Consider the following 15,611-nt stretch of genomic DNA (forward strand, 5'->3'; position numbering starts at 1 on the left):
ATCTCACATAATGTACATTTCCCCATTATTCCTAGTGTAATCTTTTCATGTTTTCTTGACCAAGTTTAAAAATTATTTTATATTCCTTTATGAATTATCTGTCCATATACTTTTGATGTTTTCCTACTGGGTTATTTACATTTTTAAGGATTTGTAAAAGCTGTTTACATAACGTGTTACTCCTTTGTTGTACACAGTGCAAATACTTTTTCTCAGTTTAAGAAGTCATCTGCCTTTTCTTTATAACTATTATTTTTACATAAAATCTGTCAATTTTTAAAATGGCTTATAGGTTTCCTGACTTAGGAAATCCTTCCTCATGAAAGATGTTAAAGAGCTGCCTATATTTACTTCTAAATACGTTTGTAGGATTTATGTGAATAGTGTAAAGAAATGATCTAAACACATTTTTCCTTCAAATAGTCAATTGTCCCATTTTTCTTTATAAACAACACGATGCTTACTATTTCATTCTGCAGACATATTTGTCTGTTCCTATGCCAATTAAAAAAACTTAAAACATATTGAATAACGCATGCTTGCAATCACTCTTTTGCTCCCACCAGTTATCTGTATGTGTACCAAGCCAGGTGTTTGTCTCTAAACTCATTTATGTCAGTTGTATATAAGTAAGTTAAAATATTATACAGAACAATGATTTAAACTGAAAAGGGAACTATTTTTATAAAAACTAATCTGAATATTTGGCAAAGGCTAAAAAGGCAAGATGTTAAAATAAAAAGTGTTAAATTAGGGAAAAGAGATTCGGGATAAATTATAAAAATTTCTAATTCTGTATTCAGGTTCCTTTACAAACTGAAGTCTTTACACCGTTGTTGCTCTACTTTAAAGAAATCAGAGATGATAGTTGTAGTTTATGTAAGTAAGAGAACAGACTATTTCTGACTCAAAGTAGTGTCTGTGGCCTTACATTAGAAAGACAGGAAAAAGAACTGACATTTGTGTTTCAGTTTTTAAAAAGTGGTATGTACTGGGGCACCTAAGTGGCTAGTCAGTTAAACGTCAGACTCTTGATTTTGGCTCAGGTCATGATTTCAGAGTCATGGGCTCTGCGCTCAGTCTGGAGTCTGCCTGAGATTCTCCCTCCCTCTGCCCCCTTTACAACCCCAACCCCTGGGCTCACACTCCTCTCTAAAACTAAAATCTTTTTAAAAAGTGGTACGTAATGACATTTTTAAAAAGATCTGCTTTAACATTTTAACAATAACTAACCTAACAACTATTGACCCTAATTTGATCAAAGAGGGCTTCTACTATATTGTGTCTTCCCATGCAAAAAATGGTATCATCTGTCTCTGCTCACAAATTTAGATCATCTTTTAATCTGTAAATAAAGGTTTAGTTTTGTTCTAACAGATCTTAAATACTGCTGGTTACCTTTATTTTCTTTTACTTATTTATGTAAACCATCTGTCTGATTATTGCCCATTCACATTCCTTTCTCCTTGCCAAAGGCAACACTTTTCACTTCTTATATCTATAATTTTTTTCAAAACCTTATGTTGTTGTGTACATTTTTAAGTTTCAGAAATGGTACTGAGCAATAAACATTTTTAACCACCCCCCAGCATTATTTTTAAAAGCTACTGATGTTGCTACATGTACTATTTGGTTCACTGCTTCTAACTGCTACATATTCCATAATATGCATGCAGCACATTTTACTTATCCAATCTACTAACTGCCACAATGATGCAGTATTTTCCCAGATGTTACCTTATGGAATAATGTGAAATCATCTTTGGGATATATACCCAGGAGTACCAGTCGAGGGTTCCTATAGCCTCACATATGCCTGCTAACACTTACCATTACATAGTTTTCTAATTTGTTAATCTGATAGTTTTATAAGCTGTATTTCTCTAATTACTGAGTTTCCAACATCTATTAATGTGCTGAATTCCCTGGTCTGTGAATTATCTATCCATAGCCTTTGTTTATCCTGGTTAATTTGGAGGTGTTCCTTAAATATACTACAATGACAAAGTCCCTTGACAGTTTTTTAAAAAGATTTATTTATTTATTTTAGGGGGAAAGGGACAGAGGGAGAGAGAGAGTGTCTCATGCAGACTCCACACTGAGTGCAGAGCCCAACATGGGGCTCGATCCCATGACCCTGAGATCACAACCTAAACCAAACCCAAGAGTCGGACGCTCAACTGACTGTGCCACCGCGGCACACCACCCCTGACAGTTTTAAAACATGGCTAAACACTTATCCATCTATCACTACTCTGTTTTTTTTCTTTTTTTTTTGTTTCTTCTTTTTTTGTTTTTCTTTTTTTTATCACTACTCTGTTTTTTATTGTTGTACACAGGCCAGCTGATATTCCACCAATTGTTCAAATGTGGTATTGGTCCATGACAAAATGAGTTTGCACCAGAATGTTAGTCAACCATATCAGTAAGTACACTGTTTATTCCAACTGATGTTTTTCTTGTTCAAGGAAGCAGTGTGCTGATTTACATTCCAATGTGAGTGCCTATACTGCAGTGAGTTATGATGTTTTTCAATGAAAGGGAAGTCTTAATTTTGTAATTTTTACGATAAGATTTATGCTTTGGGTTTTTTAAGAGTTCCTTCACTACCAGTAAATCACAATATAACCTTCTCCATTACCTTCTCTTAATGTATGGTTTTACAAACCGTTATGGCTTATTTTAGTGTACTCGTTGATACCGTGAATAGGGTCTTTTTTCTAATCATCTAACTGGTTATTACTAATGTATAGAGAAAATATTTGTTTCTGTATAGTGATCATTTACTTGGCTACCTCACTATACTTTTATTAGTTCTAATAATTTTATACTGTCTCCCCAGAAAACCAAAAGCCTCAATCCTATCACCTTCAAATAGTAATAAGTTTTTTTTTAAGACTTTATTTGTTTGAGAGAGAGAACACACACGAGCGGGGGGAAAGGCAGAGGAAGAGAGAAACAGGCTCCCTGCTGAGTAGGTAGCATGATGAGGGGCTGGATCCCAATACCCTGGAATCATACCTTAGCCGAAGGCAGACACGTAACTGACTGAGCCACAGGCGCCCCAAGTTTTCTCTTTTAATACGTATCCTTCATTTCTTCCTTTTCTCTTGTATTTGTTAGGACCTCTACTATAAATTTAAGTGGCAAAAGTAATAGCATTTTTGTGTGACTTTTGAATTCAATGGAGATGCTTCAGTTTTTCCATTATGACTTCCGGTAGATGATTTATAAATTTAAATTTTGTCTTCCTAGCTTTCTAAGAGTTTATATTAGTTTTAATTAATGTGCTGAATTTTATCCAATGCTTTTGAAGCATCTATTGAAATATGGCTTCTTTTTCCTCTTACTGTTACTTGGAGAGCCAATACTGAACTGTCTTACATTTTTTAATAACATGAGAAAATTATGTTAACAGAATAGGTCGCACATCTGTATATACATATTTGCAAATACAATTAGAAAATATACTCAAATTTTGAAGGAAGCTCCATCTGGATGAATTAAAGGTGATTAATATTCTCTTTATACTTTTCTGTATGTCCCAGAATTTTCACAATACAGGTTATATATTATATCTTTCAAAAATGATTTTTAAGGAGGGGTGCCTAGGTGGTGCAGTCGGTTGAGCATCCAACTCTTGGTTTCAGCTCAGGTTGTGATCTCAGGGTCGTGAGACTGAGCCCTGCGTGGGGCTCTGCACTCAGTGTGGAGTATGCTTGAGACTCTATTCTGCCTCTGCTCCTCCACCCCCACCCCTGGCTCTCTCTCCCTCTCTAAAATAAATAAATAGGTTTTTTTTGGGGGGGGGGAAGATTTTTAAGGAATCATGTACCTAAAAATAGCCTGAAACTTGAGTTATATTATTTATGATGTAATCATTAATTGGCTTTTAAAAAGTCAGCCTTACCAATTTTTTTTTTTTTTTAAAGATTTTATTTATTTGAGAGAGAGAGCCACAAGCAGGGGGAGTGGCAGGCAGAGGGAGAGGGAAAAACAGGCTCCCTGCTGAGCAGAGAGTACGTGGGGTTTGATCCCAGGACCCTGGGATCATGACCTGAGCTGAAGGCAGTCGCTTAACTGACTGAACCACCAGGCACCCCTCAATTTTCTTCTAAGAAAGCTTTCTAGCAAAGCTTTCTACCTCTCTCAAACCCTAAGTACATATGATCAATTTGTCTCTAGGAACACTGGACAATAGTTTGGTTGAGTTACTTTTTTTTTTTTTTTTTAAAGATTTTATTTATTTATTTGAGAGAGAGAGAATGAGAGAGAGCACATGAGAGGGGGGAGGGTCAGAGGGAGAAGCAGACTCCCCGCTGAGCAGGGAGCCTGATGCGGGACTCGATCCAGGGACTCCAGGACCATGACCTGAGCCGAAGGCAGTCGCTCAATCAACTGAGCCACCCAGGCGCCCTGGTTGAGTTACTTTTATATGAGAGTGGTTTTTTTTTTTTCCTTCAATTATAATTACTACCATCACAAACCAATTACTGAGCATAGCACTAAGTACCCTACATTTCATTTTATTCTGAAACTACTCTCAAGGTAGATATACTAAATTCCCAGAGAAAACTGGTATCAGAGCTAATAAGCAGAGACAAGACTCAAATCCAGATTGCACCCTACTTCCTTCCTAAGTAGAATCTGATTATGAACTTTCTTTCTAGAAAAGCTGTTGCCATTTTTTAACAGAGTGATTCTGCTTTGTGAGTAGAGATTCATGAAATCCCTCAAAATTGCTTCGTAACAATTGAGAATACTTCTTAGGTTTTGGTGGGAACTTAGTTAAGGGGCCCCCATAATTCTATTCATTTAGGCCAGTAAACTTAGGGATAGTAATCCATTTTGACAATGTAAAAAACACCTGTGAAAAGGAACTATATGGTCCAATTTTTGTGCTCTTCCACTCTTTACCCATGACTCACCTCTGCCAAGTGTTGTAGCCGGGTTAGCAGTGGGGTTCTCTTGTCAGATCCAAGGCGTGTGATATAGTTTGATCTTTTGCTAAATACATAGAGAAGATTAAGGACTGCCAGCACCACTTGCATATCAGAGGAAGCCAATAAAGTTGTCAAATGCTACAGGGAACAAAAAGGGCAAGATTATGGTATCGGGCACACTAGGCCTTGAAAACTTAAAATGCCTATGTAGTAATAGATTTGTTCATATACAAAAAACTATTTATGAATATCTGAGCACCTACAACATGCAACCTTGTCCCCAAGCAGCTTATAATCTGGCAGCAAGCCAGAAAGTCCAAGTTTTTAAAAAAAAAAAAAAAGAAAAGAAAAAAAGAAAAAAGTGAGCAGCAGCTCAAAATTGCACAGGTGTCCCCACGGGAAAAAACAGATTACAAAAGAGACAAATGTGGTATTTTAATACAAAGTGGAACTTAAGAACATTAAGTCTCAACTAGACTAAAAGTATTGTGAAAGAAAGGTAATTTTATGCTCCTTCTGTATCCTTTGACAAATATAAAATTGGAACTAATTAAAATGCAGGGTCCTCCATATAGAAGCTAAAGATAGCAACAACAGCTGGTGGCATTTATGACTGTTACAGTATAGTGTATGTAACAGTAATCCAAAAGTGACTAGATTTTTTAATAAAATCAAAGTTCATCAATATATTGAAGCATTTGGTCAGTGTTAAAATCATTATGTCATTTAGTTGGCAAGAAACCTAGGTATTTCTGGTTGCTGATAATCCTGAAGGCTATGTACTTCCTTTTGCAACTAATCTATTTTATCTTTAACAGACTGCTTATCTGTTCCTCACTTAAAACCGTGGGTGCTATACTTTAGTTCAGTTATTCCACTTTTCCCAAGCCATTTCCTTTTAATTCTGATCCTATTTCTTTACCAAAGACTTGGGAAAATAAACCTAACAGGTCATTTAGGCAATGAGTAATGTTCTAACAACCTGGAACAAAGATCAATTTTTGCAAATTCCCTAGAATACTTCAATACATGTATTACATTCTCATTAATTTCTTGAATCTGGAAAGGCAGAGTGAAGGTGACAATAAAGAACCTTCCCAGCAACCTGTGAAGGGCATCTATATCCAAAAAACATCATCATTGTCTTTGACACCGAAAACCCCAGACCTCCATAATGAAAAGGAAAGAAACAATTATCAGAAAGAACTAGCAATTTCTTTATCTCTGGACATGAACAATAATACTTGAGAAGAGATCACATAGGCCTGAACCTCTCCTACCTCTATGGAACTGTACAGATGCCGGGAAAAGCTGTACTCAATGAGCAAGGCTGTGAAGTTCAACACAGCCAAGAGAAGCATTTTCAGTTGTTCTCTTTCCGGCCTATCACATACGAGCATCCACGACATATTCTCCACTGTTTGTCCAGCATCTGCCAGGATTCCATCAAAGCGGTCCAACAGATCCACCCAGTGGTATAACTCACACTGGAGAAGGGAAGAGAAAGAGGAACATCGGAGAATAAGGTACTAAGTACTATGTAGGTGCTTTGCTACAATTGATTGCTGAGCGTGACACCTAGACAAGTTCACTTCCCACCTTTGCTTCTCTTTAAAACCCCCCACCAGTACAGAAACCTGTATGAGAAATATCATACTCTGAGGCATATAAACCTGAGTTCATTATTACATCAGTGCATCAAGTACACATGTGCTAACACCAGTAGACACCTTAACTAGGTCTTCAGAGAGAGAATTCTGGCTACATTCTGAGGTCTACAAATACAATGACTCTCCCTGCCAGAACCCATTTTATCAGAAGTGTTCATTTTTAGAGTTACCTAAAGAAGATTCTTTTAACTATCTCAAACTCATATTGTCAAACTAAAGGAATTCCGTGGTTGAAATTCTTTATCATCACCTGTGTAAACATTCTTCATCTTCAGCTAGCGAAATTTTCTTTCACATTTTTCAAAATTTCCTTGGTATTCACAAGCTAAAAGTTACTGGTCTAGAGCTGTATTAGACATACACTAGATACTTACTAAGTAACTGATGAATGATGCTACCTCACTGTGGTTTCTCTTTCCATATCAGAGAATACAAAATGATGTACTAGTCCAGGGAGCCCTGTCTTTTGGGAGCATGGGTTCACATACCTTCCCAATGTTCCATGTTTTGATCTGCTGCAGTTCCAAGAGGAGTTGCTCATCATTACAAACTTTGAGTTTGTCTATTAAGGCTCTGCAGTCTGCAGGCTGAGAAAAACAGGTATTCACAAAGAGTGTTTTGGAGGATGAGGGATACACAAAAACAAAGAATGGGAAAAGGAATCTTTAGGCCAACACACTTAGCAATTTAACTTCTGAAAGAATATACTATATTAGAAAATGGGAAATTTGCCAATCACTTGGGATTAAAGGGAAATATTATAATAAAACAATCCATCTGTGCATTTTTAACTTGGATAAACTTGTACATGTAGACAATCTACTTGGAAGGGTACAGACAACAGAAATAAAGGAAACGAGCTAGACACCAATAAGAACAAAATGAAAGAATCTGTACCACAGTCTGAAAGTTAATTAAAATGCCTGATAAGAAATGTTGAATCAGAGGAACACTGAAAAACCCTAGTGAATTCACAGTTAAAGGTGAAGATTAGCACTGGCTGTATTTCTCTGCAACATTAAACCCTCTAACTGTAGGAGGACAAAGACCTTCTGAACTTTGTAATACTGGGACTTCATTCTTACAGGATTCCCACTGCCATATATTCCTGCTCTCTTTTACTGATGAAAGGGCCTGTTTTTCAGGTAACAAGGCGTGGATTGAGAGCTTATAGTAAAGTTTCTGAAAGTGGAGGAGGAAGAAGGCTAGGGACTGGGACAGAGAAGTCTTCTTTTAATGGATGGCAGCTGGAAATGATTACACTGGCTTTTTTTCTCTGTAAAGCAATATGGTATCCTGGAAACGGGCCTAGATTTGCAACCAAACAAAACTGGGTTCAGTTCTTAGCTTGATGTTTAATAAGCTGTTTGATCGTGAGCTAGTCCAATCTCTCAGCCACAGTTTTCTTACCAGGAAAAGAGACCTAATAACTACCTTGGTAATGTGAGGTTCAAATGTTTGCCACATACTAAAGCACTTATTTCACATGACAGGGGCTTAAATATTGAGAGACAGCATACTACTACAAAGAATATGGGCTTTGGAATTAGATAATTGGTAAGCTACCTCTTTGAATCTTAGTATCCTCTTCCGCAAAATGAACTAACACCACCTATTTATCCAGCAACGCTGTTGTGAGATTTAAACTAGAGGTATTTTCAGTACCCAAAACACAACATGGAAAAACAGGGGTTTAAAGGTTTTCTTTAAGCTAAGTCCCAAACCTTTCTCCCTGAGGAAGCATTATTAAGAGCTACCTGAAATTTTTGTGGTAATTAATGCATGTAAAATCCTTGGCATAAAATCCTTCCATAAACTGGCCTGCACTTTTTTCTCTTCTCCTTAAAGTCATATACATTGAGGGAGAGGTGATGAAGCGAGAGAAACATAACATGGGAGTCTAAACCACCTGCTCATGTAATTCACTTGCGCCTTCTGGACCTATTCAGGCTTAGTATCTAATATACCACTTCAATGTCTAATGGAATGCAGTTATACAGATCCAATTTTTTGATTCTGTGGATTAGATTACACCCAATTAATGATGAACATTTGAATCCTATAATCACTTGATATCTCAATCAGGCATTCAGTCTGTATCAAGTTTCAGTTGCAAGCCAGAAGCTGCTTTTCTGAATGTTAGAATAGTTGTTGGCAGACAATAGCCTTGCCAAAATTCTAGGAATCTCAGCTGCACTTCTATCACAGCTTGCCAGAGGCATCTTTGGCTGACACCTAAGTCAGACATCTCATTCTACTAGGTCAAAATGTCCACATAGTAGGGCAGCTTATACCATAACCTGAACCTTTTCCAGACTCTTTTCTTGATCCAGACCTATCACTTTAGAGGTTATCCAGTAAATGAATCAAAACAAGCCCAAATTTGATGTATGCTGGTTCCAAAATCCAAAGAGGCACCTCATATGTTGTTCCTCTGTCTTCATGGTATATGGTACAAGGTACAGCAATTCATCTCTCACTTTAGAAGGGAAATCTTGGTATTTCCCAGACCTCTGGACCCCTAGAAACTTTCCTGATGTGGAAGACCCTGAAGCTTCAAAGGGCAGTCAGTCTCTGGCATACATATGTCTAAGGCATCTAAGGTACTTGCGTTTTCTGCTCACAAGATACAGTCAGCATAATGGCATCAATTTAATATACCAGCATGATGTTCTGTTTTATCAGCAGTCTCAAGGTCCCTACAGACCTTGTGGTTTGCAGAATGCACCAGGGACAAAAGTCTATCTTTACCATCTTGTTCCTGCTACATAAATGCAAACTGATTGTTATTTTCCTTCTCCAGGTAATGCAAAAGAAAGCACTTGCCAGTTCAATGGATGCATACTAATTGCCAAGGTTCACATTGATTTGCTCCACTAAAGATATCAAATCTAGGGGAAAAATCCTTTGCACAGTTGCTGATATACAAAGTGATCAATAAATGTATTTCTTGTGTAGCCACTATGGAAAACTGTGGAGATTCCTCAAAAAAATTAAAAATAGAACTACCATATGATCCAGCAATTCTACTTCTGGGTATTTAACCCAAGAAAATAAAACAATAATTTGAAAGGATAAATGCACCCCCATGTTCACTGTACCGTTATTTACGATAGCCAAGATATGGAAACAACCTAAGAGTCCATGGACAGATGAATGGATAAAGATGGGGTGTACATATACAGTGGAATACTCTTCATCTATAAAAAAGAATGAAATCTTGCCATTTATGACAACATGGATGGACCCTGAGGGCATTATGCTAAGTGAAAGAAGTTAGAGAAAGACAAATACCATATAATCTCAACTCATACATAGATTCAAAAAACAAAAAACAAATTTAAAAGACCCAAGCTCATAGATATGGAGAATAGACTGGTGATTGCCACAGGTGGACAGGTGGGAAAAATGGGTAAAGGGGGTCAAAAGGTAAAAAAAAAAAAACAAAAAACTTTAAATGTCCTTAAAAATAATACCTAGTATTAACCACAGTACAGAAAATTTGGTATGCTGCTCAAGAAAACTAGGCATCTTCAAGCCTTAAAAATTTATAGGGAGGGGCGCCTGGGTGGCTCAGTCAGTTGGTTAAGTGTCTGCCTTCGGCTCAGGTCATGATCTCAGGGTCCTGGGATCAAGCCCCGCGTCGGACTCTCTGCTCAGCAGGGTGTCTGCTTCTCCCGCTCCCTCTGTGCTCTGTCTCTCTCCCCCTCTCTCTCTCTCAGGTAAAAAATAAATAAAATCTTTAAGAAAAAAAATGTATAGGCAATGATCTAAAAATTCCAATTCCAGGACTTTATCCTAAGTAATTTGCTAGGAGCTATCAAATGTTGTGAGCCAGGAATGTGTGTATAGGTGTGACCCCAAGAACATATCTGTACCAATCCACTAGGTAAAAGAAGAAAAAATTTGCATTTCTCTGATTATCTACAAGGTTATTCTGGCAGTTTAATGAATTTGTTCTTTTCTGAAATGACCTATGTCCATTTTGTCATTGGGATATTCATCTCTCCTACTGATGTAGCTACTACAGTTCACTGCTGAACGACATGGGGGTTGGGGTGCTGACTATCCCCCATGCAGTAGGAAACCTAAGTAGAATTTTTTTGACTCCCTAAAACCTTAACTATTAATAGCCTACTGTTGACTGGAAGCCTTACTGGTAACATAAACACTCAACACATATTTTTATGGAACGTATATTATATACCGTATTCTTAAACTAGAAAAAGAAAATGTTACGATTTTTAGAAAAATAAGAAATACACATTTACAATACCATATTTATTGAAAAATAACTGTATGTAAGTAGAACTGTGCAGTTCAAACGCATATTGTTCAAGGGTCAACTGTGTATTAGGTTACAAATATTTCCCCCAGCTCGTCATGTGCCTTTTTACTTTGGATATATTACTTTACGCTGTCATTTTTTTTTCCCCCTTTGTTTTAATGCTTGGAAGGGCCATCCCCATCTAACACCAGGTAAATATTCATTTATATTTCACCAAGAATTTATTTCTTTTAAAAATATTTGACTTTTAATTTACCTAGAATTTCTTCAATAATAGTCCCCACTCCTCAAAAGTCAAAACAATTTTCCTGACACAGTTTCTTGATTAATATTGTCCTTCCCTACCAACCAATAATTCCTATAATTATCATATGTTAAGTTCTTACGCACAGGTACACTAGGATCCTTTCCTAGGTTATCTTCTTACACGGATGCCACAGTTTTATTTTTTTAAAGATTTTATTTATTTGACAGAGAGAGCGAGCGCGAGCATAAGCAGAGGGAGCAGGGGAGGAAGAAGCAGGCTCCCCACTGAGCAGGGAGCCTGATGCGGGGCTTGATCCCAAGACCCTGGAATCATGACCAGAGCCAAAGGCAGATGCTTAACCAACTAAGCCACCAGGTGCCCCGATGCCACTGTTTTAATTTGTGTAGTTTCTTAAGGCAACTTTTCTTTTTGCTCTTTCGTTTCCAAAATAATTTGGGTATATAACTGTCAAAAATTCAAGATGCCAAAACACATCAAAACAAAATCAAAAGGAAAGTATCCATAGATATGAAAGTGAACATACTTGATATGTATGGCACTCAATAAAAAACCTAATATTCCAATGTCAAATACAAAATGACCAGCATGAGCAGACAACCAATATAAGGCCAATAAATTTGAAAATATATGTAATTAAAGCATGAAAATTAAAACCATGAAATATTTCCCCACTTATTAACAAAAATCTAAAAGATAATCTGTAATGTTGATGAGGGTATGGGAAGACAGCATTTCTCACATTCATTAGTATAATGCTTAACAAAAAAGGGCGGGAGAATGTCCATGCAATAATCTTTTAAATATGAGAAGAAATATAGCAAAATGTTAATAGTGATATCCATGGTGATACTTGCCAGGTAGCTACAGTTTTTAAAAACCAAGTGGCTTGTATTTAGAAAATGAACTAATTGATTATGTGCCAGATACTTTGCTAAGCATCTGCCTCACATCAAGGAAAGAAAAATTATCAACCCTGTTTTATAGCTGTGAAAACCAGGCCACAAAAATCTAGTGATTTAAACTCATGTCTAATTCCAAAGCTCATGCTCCTTGAACTATAGCATAATGGGATCTACAGGAGGGTCATAACAATGCAATACTTTCTTAACCTCAAAATGCATTTTAAGCCAGCTGACAGAATATTGGACTAAACCTGGGATTCCTACTGCTGACATAGGATCAACTGACATGGTCAACCAATACACAGGTTAATACAGGCTAAGGTGAATTGTATGATTAAGAATCTATAATTTAAAAAAAGCTACAACACTGGCCTCACAAGAAACCCAGTTAAGAAAGGTGTTACCACTTTAATTTTCGAGAAAACAAAATTGAAAAAGACCCCATAAGTACAGACAGAATTTGAATCCACATTTGCTCTTTCCATTATACCACACTGCCTTCCAACACATAGAAGACAGCAGCCAGGGAGCCTACTTCAGGTACACAAAGCTACAAACAGTTTAGTGCTCACTTTCCACTGGTGACTAGCTTATTCACTTTTTTAATCAAGGGAAGTTCAAAAGTAAATTTGACCATTTCAAGACAATTTGCTGTTTTATTGCACTTTGTATATATAAGTGATGACATAGTTTGAAGATCAGTATGGTTGAACTGATTGCCAGGACTTTTTCTGAAATGAAAAAATAGAGCATACTTCTGGATACTTACAGCCTCAGTAGGTGTCTTTTTCAGTTTAGTCCTGTCTACTTTCATGTTTTCGATTTTCTGTTTTATGATCTGAAAAGAAATTTCCCAAAAAAAGTGAGAACTTAAAGTTGCAATCTTAAGTACTATATGCTTGACATAAACAAGACAGAATGAAGAACATGCAAAATGCTTAAAGCAAAAACTCTGGAGTTATGATGCCATGCCAACTAGAGGCACAGCTATGAGGTAGGGAAGAAAAAGGAATCTCTCCAGACAAAATTGGCCCATATCCATATGTTGAGTAAGACTGTAATCAATTTAAGCCAAAATTAAAACACTTTTTTAAAAAACAAACCTCTCAAACTCATAACTGAAAATAAAAGATCACATTGTTTTTAACACACCTCAGGATGGAAAAATTCACCATATCCTTGTAGTTTTCTGGAAAATTTAGCAATTCTACTTCTGGGAATTTATCCAAAGAAAATCATAAGGATGTACACAAATATTTAACCACAAGAATCTATACTGCATGACCATATGTAATAGTGACAAATTGGAAAGGACCAAATGTCCAAAAAGGATTGGTTTAAAATGAAATATTACACAACTGTTATAAACACTGCACACAATTACATAACAAAAAGATGTTCATGGTGAAATAAAAAGGTTATAAAACAAACAGTATAAACCTATGTCTAAACTGCTTAGAAGGGGTATGCATCAAAATGTTAACTCATTGCTAACCAAAAGGATTATGTATACACATCTCTGTATCTTTTATTGTTTTAACCAATAAAAATATATTAGTTGTGTTAGAAAAACAAAGGCAACACAACACTTTTATTTTTAAATTAGAAAATGAGGTATAAGACTCCCACTAGAAATGTCCTAAGCACAGAACACAATCATTTTTACTAAAGCCATTTAATTTAGAAGGCACAAAAGTGGGCAACCCATAGTATAAACCTATGTGATCTTTCATGGCAGACAAGGGACAGAAAGAAATAAAGGTTTCTCCCTTTAGCAACTAGGACACCTGGACAGAAGTAGAGGTGAACTGAAAGCTCTTTACACACCAAGGATTCTCCTACTAATAATGTTATTTGCTATACAGCAGTAACTGAAGGTCAATGTCTCTCCCCCAAGAAGGCTGTCATAGTATAAAGCTGACCAAGCACAAGTATAAAATTCAGGTAGCTTTTGGCTTCAATTTAGTCCAACATACTCAGTACCGTGGAAATAAAGTGTATTTGCCTACATGGTCGGCATCTATTTAACCAATGGACACTTCAGGAAGAACTGGTGAAACATCCAGAGTATATTCTAAAATGCTTTTGTAGAGACAGACAGACAGACACACACACACACACACACACACACAGTTTTCCCTCTACGGTTCACATGTTAGAATATGAAATTCCAGATTACTTTTTAAAAAATTACCTCAGAATATAAAAGAAAATGAACAAAATGCCTGCTGCCTACAACTTCCAAATATCTAAAACAAGACCAACAGGATTCTGGCAACAATCTGATCCATGTAGTGGAAATTTAAGTGAGCTACTTGTATTCAGTTTTGGCTTTTTCTCACAAAACTTCTCACACTCATTCCCTAAAACAAGCAGCTATCACACTATTGTGGCTGCAGTCATTTGCTGGGAGGCTTTGAGACTACCTCTACTGAGTAGCAGCCAGCCCCAACACCATACAACCCAAATCACTGAATGCCTTCCTTCCAAAATTAGGAACAAGGTAAGGATGTCCATTCTCACCACTTTATTCAACACAGTGTTGGAAGTTCTAGCCACTGTAGTAAGGTAAGAAAATGAAATAACAGGTATATATATCAGAAAGGAAAAACAAAACTCCCTATTTGCAGATGACAAAGGATTAATCTAGTAGAAAATCCACCAATGTACAAAACAACCACTCCCAGAACTAATAAATGATCTCAGTAGAGTTGCAGGATCCAAAATAAACACACAAATCAATCTATTTCTATATACTGGCAATGGACACATAAACTCCAAACTTTAAAAGTATACCACCACTCACAACTGCTCAAAACAAAACTCTAAAATACTTAGGTGTAAATCTAACAAAGCATGTATAGGACTTGTATGTTGAAAACTACAAAATGTTGATTTAAGAAAAACCAAAGAGCTAAATATATGAAGAGATATACTATGCTCATAGGACTCAACAACACAGTAAAGAAGTCAATTCCCCTCAAATTGACATATAGGTTTAATGCAGATCCTACCCAAGTCCCAGCAAGATTTTTTTTGTAAATAAACTGAGATTATTCTAAAATGTATATGGGGTGCCTGGGTGGTACAGTCAATTGAGCATCTGACTCTTGGTTTCAGCTCAGGTTGTGATCTTAGGGTTGTAGGATCAAGGCCTGTGTCAGGCTCTGCACTCAGCACAGAGTCTTCTTAAGATTCTCTCTCCCTCTCCCTCTGCCCCTCCCACCCCGTGGATTCACCTGCGCATTCTCTCTAAAATTAGTAAGTCTTTAAAATATATATGGAAAGACAAAGGAACTACAACCGCTAAAATAATTTTGAAAAAGAGGAGGAATCACTCTATCCAATTTCATGACATACATATATATCTCCCTACAAGAGTTAAGATATATAATATATGTAGTATTGGAGGTGGGATAGATGCATATATCAGTCAGAATAGACTCAAGAAATAGACTCATACAAATATGCTCAACTGATTTTTTTTAGAGAGAGAGAGCACATGGGGGGGGAGGGGCGGGGAGAAAGAAGGAATCTTAA

The 15,611-nt window shown here is 36.7% G+C and overlaps 1 protein-coding gene across 14 annotated transcripts in view; it reads right to left on the bottom strand.

Annotated features, from left to right (window-relative positions):
• The window catches only part of HUWE1 (HECT, UBA and WWE domain containing E3 ubiquitin protein ligase 1), a 162,440-nt gene that overhangs the window by 117,847 nt on the left and 28,982 nt on the right, over positions 1-15,611 (bottom strand). For all 14 annotated transcript variants that reach the window (XM_064574095.1, XM_054508125.2, XM_064574093.1 and 11 more), the window contains 4 exons: positions 12,841-12,909; positions 7,102-7,200; positions 6,224-6,430; positions 4,929-5,081 (listed from right to left, as the gene is read on the bottom strand). In XM_064574095.1, coding sequence (XP_064430165.1) covers positions 4,929-5,081; positions 6,224-6,430; positions 7,102-7,200; positions 12,841-12,885 — 504 coding nt within the window. In that variant the 5' untranslated portion in view covers positions 12,886-12,909. The remainder of the gene's footprint in view (positions 1-4,928; positions 5,082-6,223; positions 6,431-7,101; positions 7,201-12,840; positions 12,910-15,611) is intronic.

Source organism: Mirounga angustirostris, unplaced genomic scaffold (assembly GCF_029215605.1).
Source record: "Mirounga angustirostris isolate CCGP_5_RB_7025 unplaced genomic scaffold, mMirAng1.0.hap1 SCAF_11, whole genome shotgun sequence".
NCBI lineage: Eukaryota > Metazoa > Chordata > Mammalia > Carnivora > Phocidae > Mirounga > Mirounga angustirostris.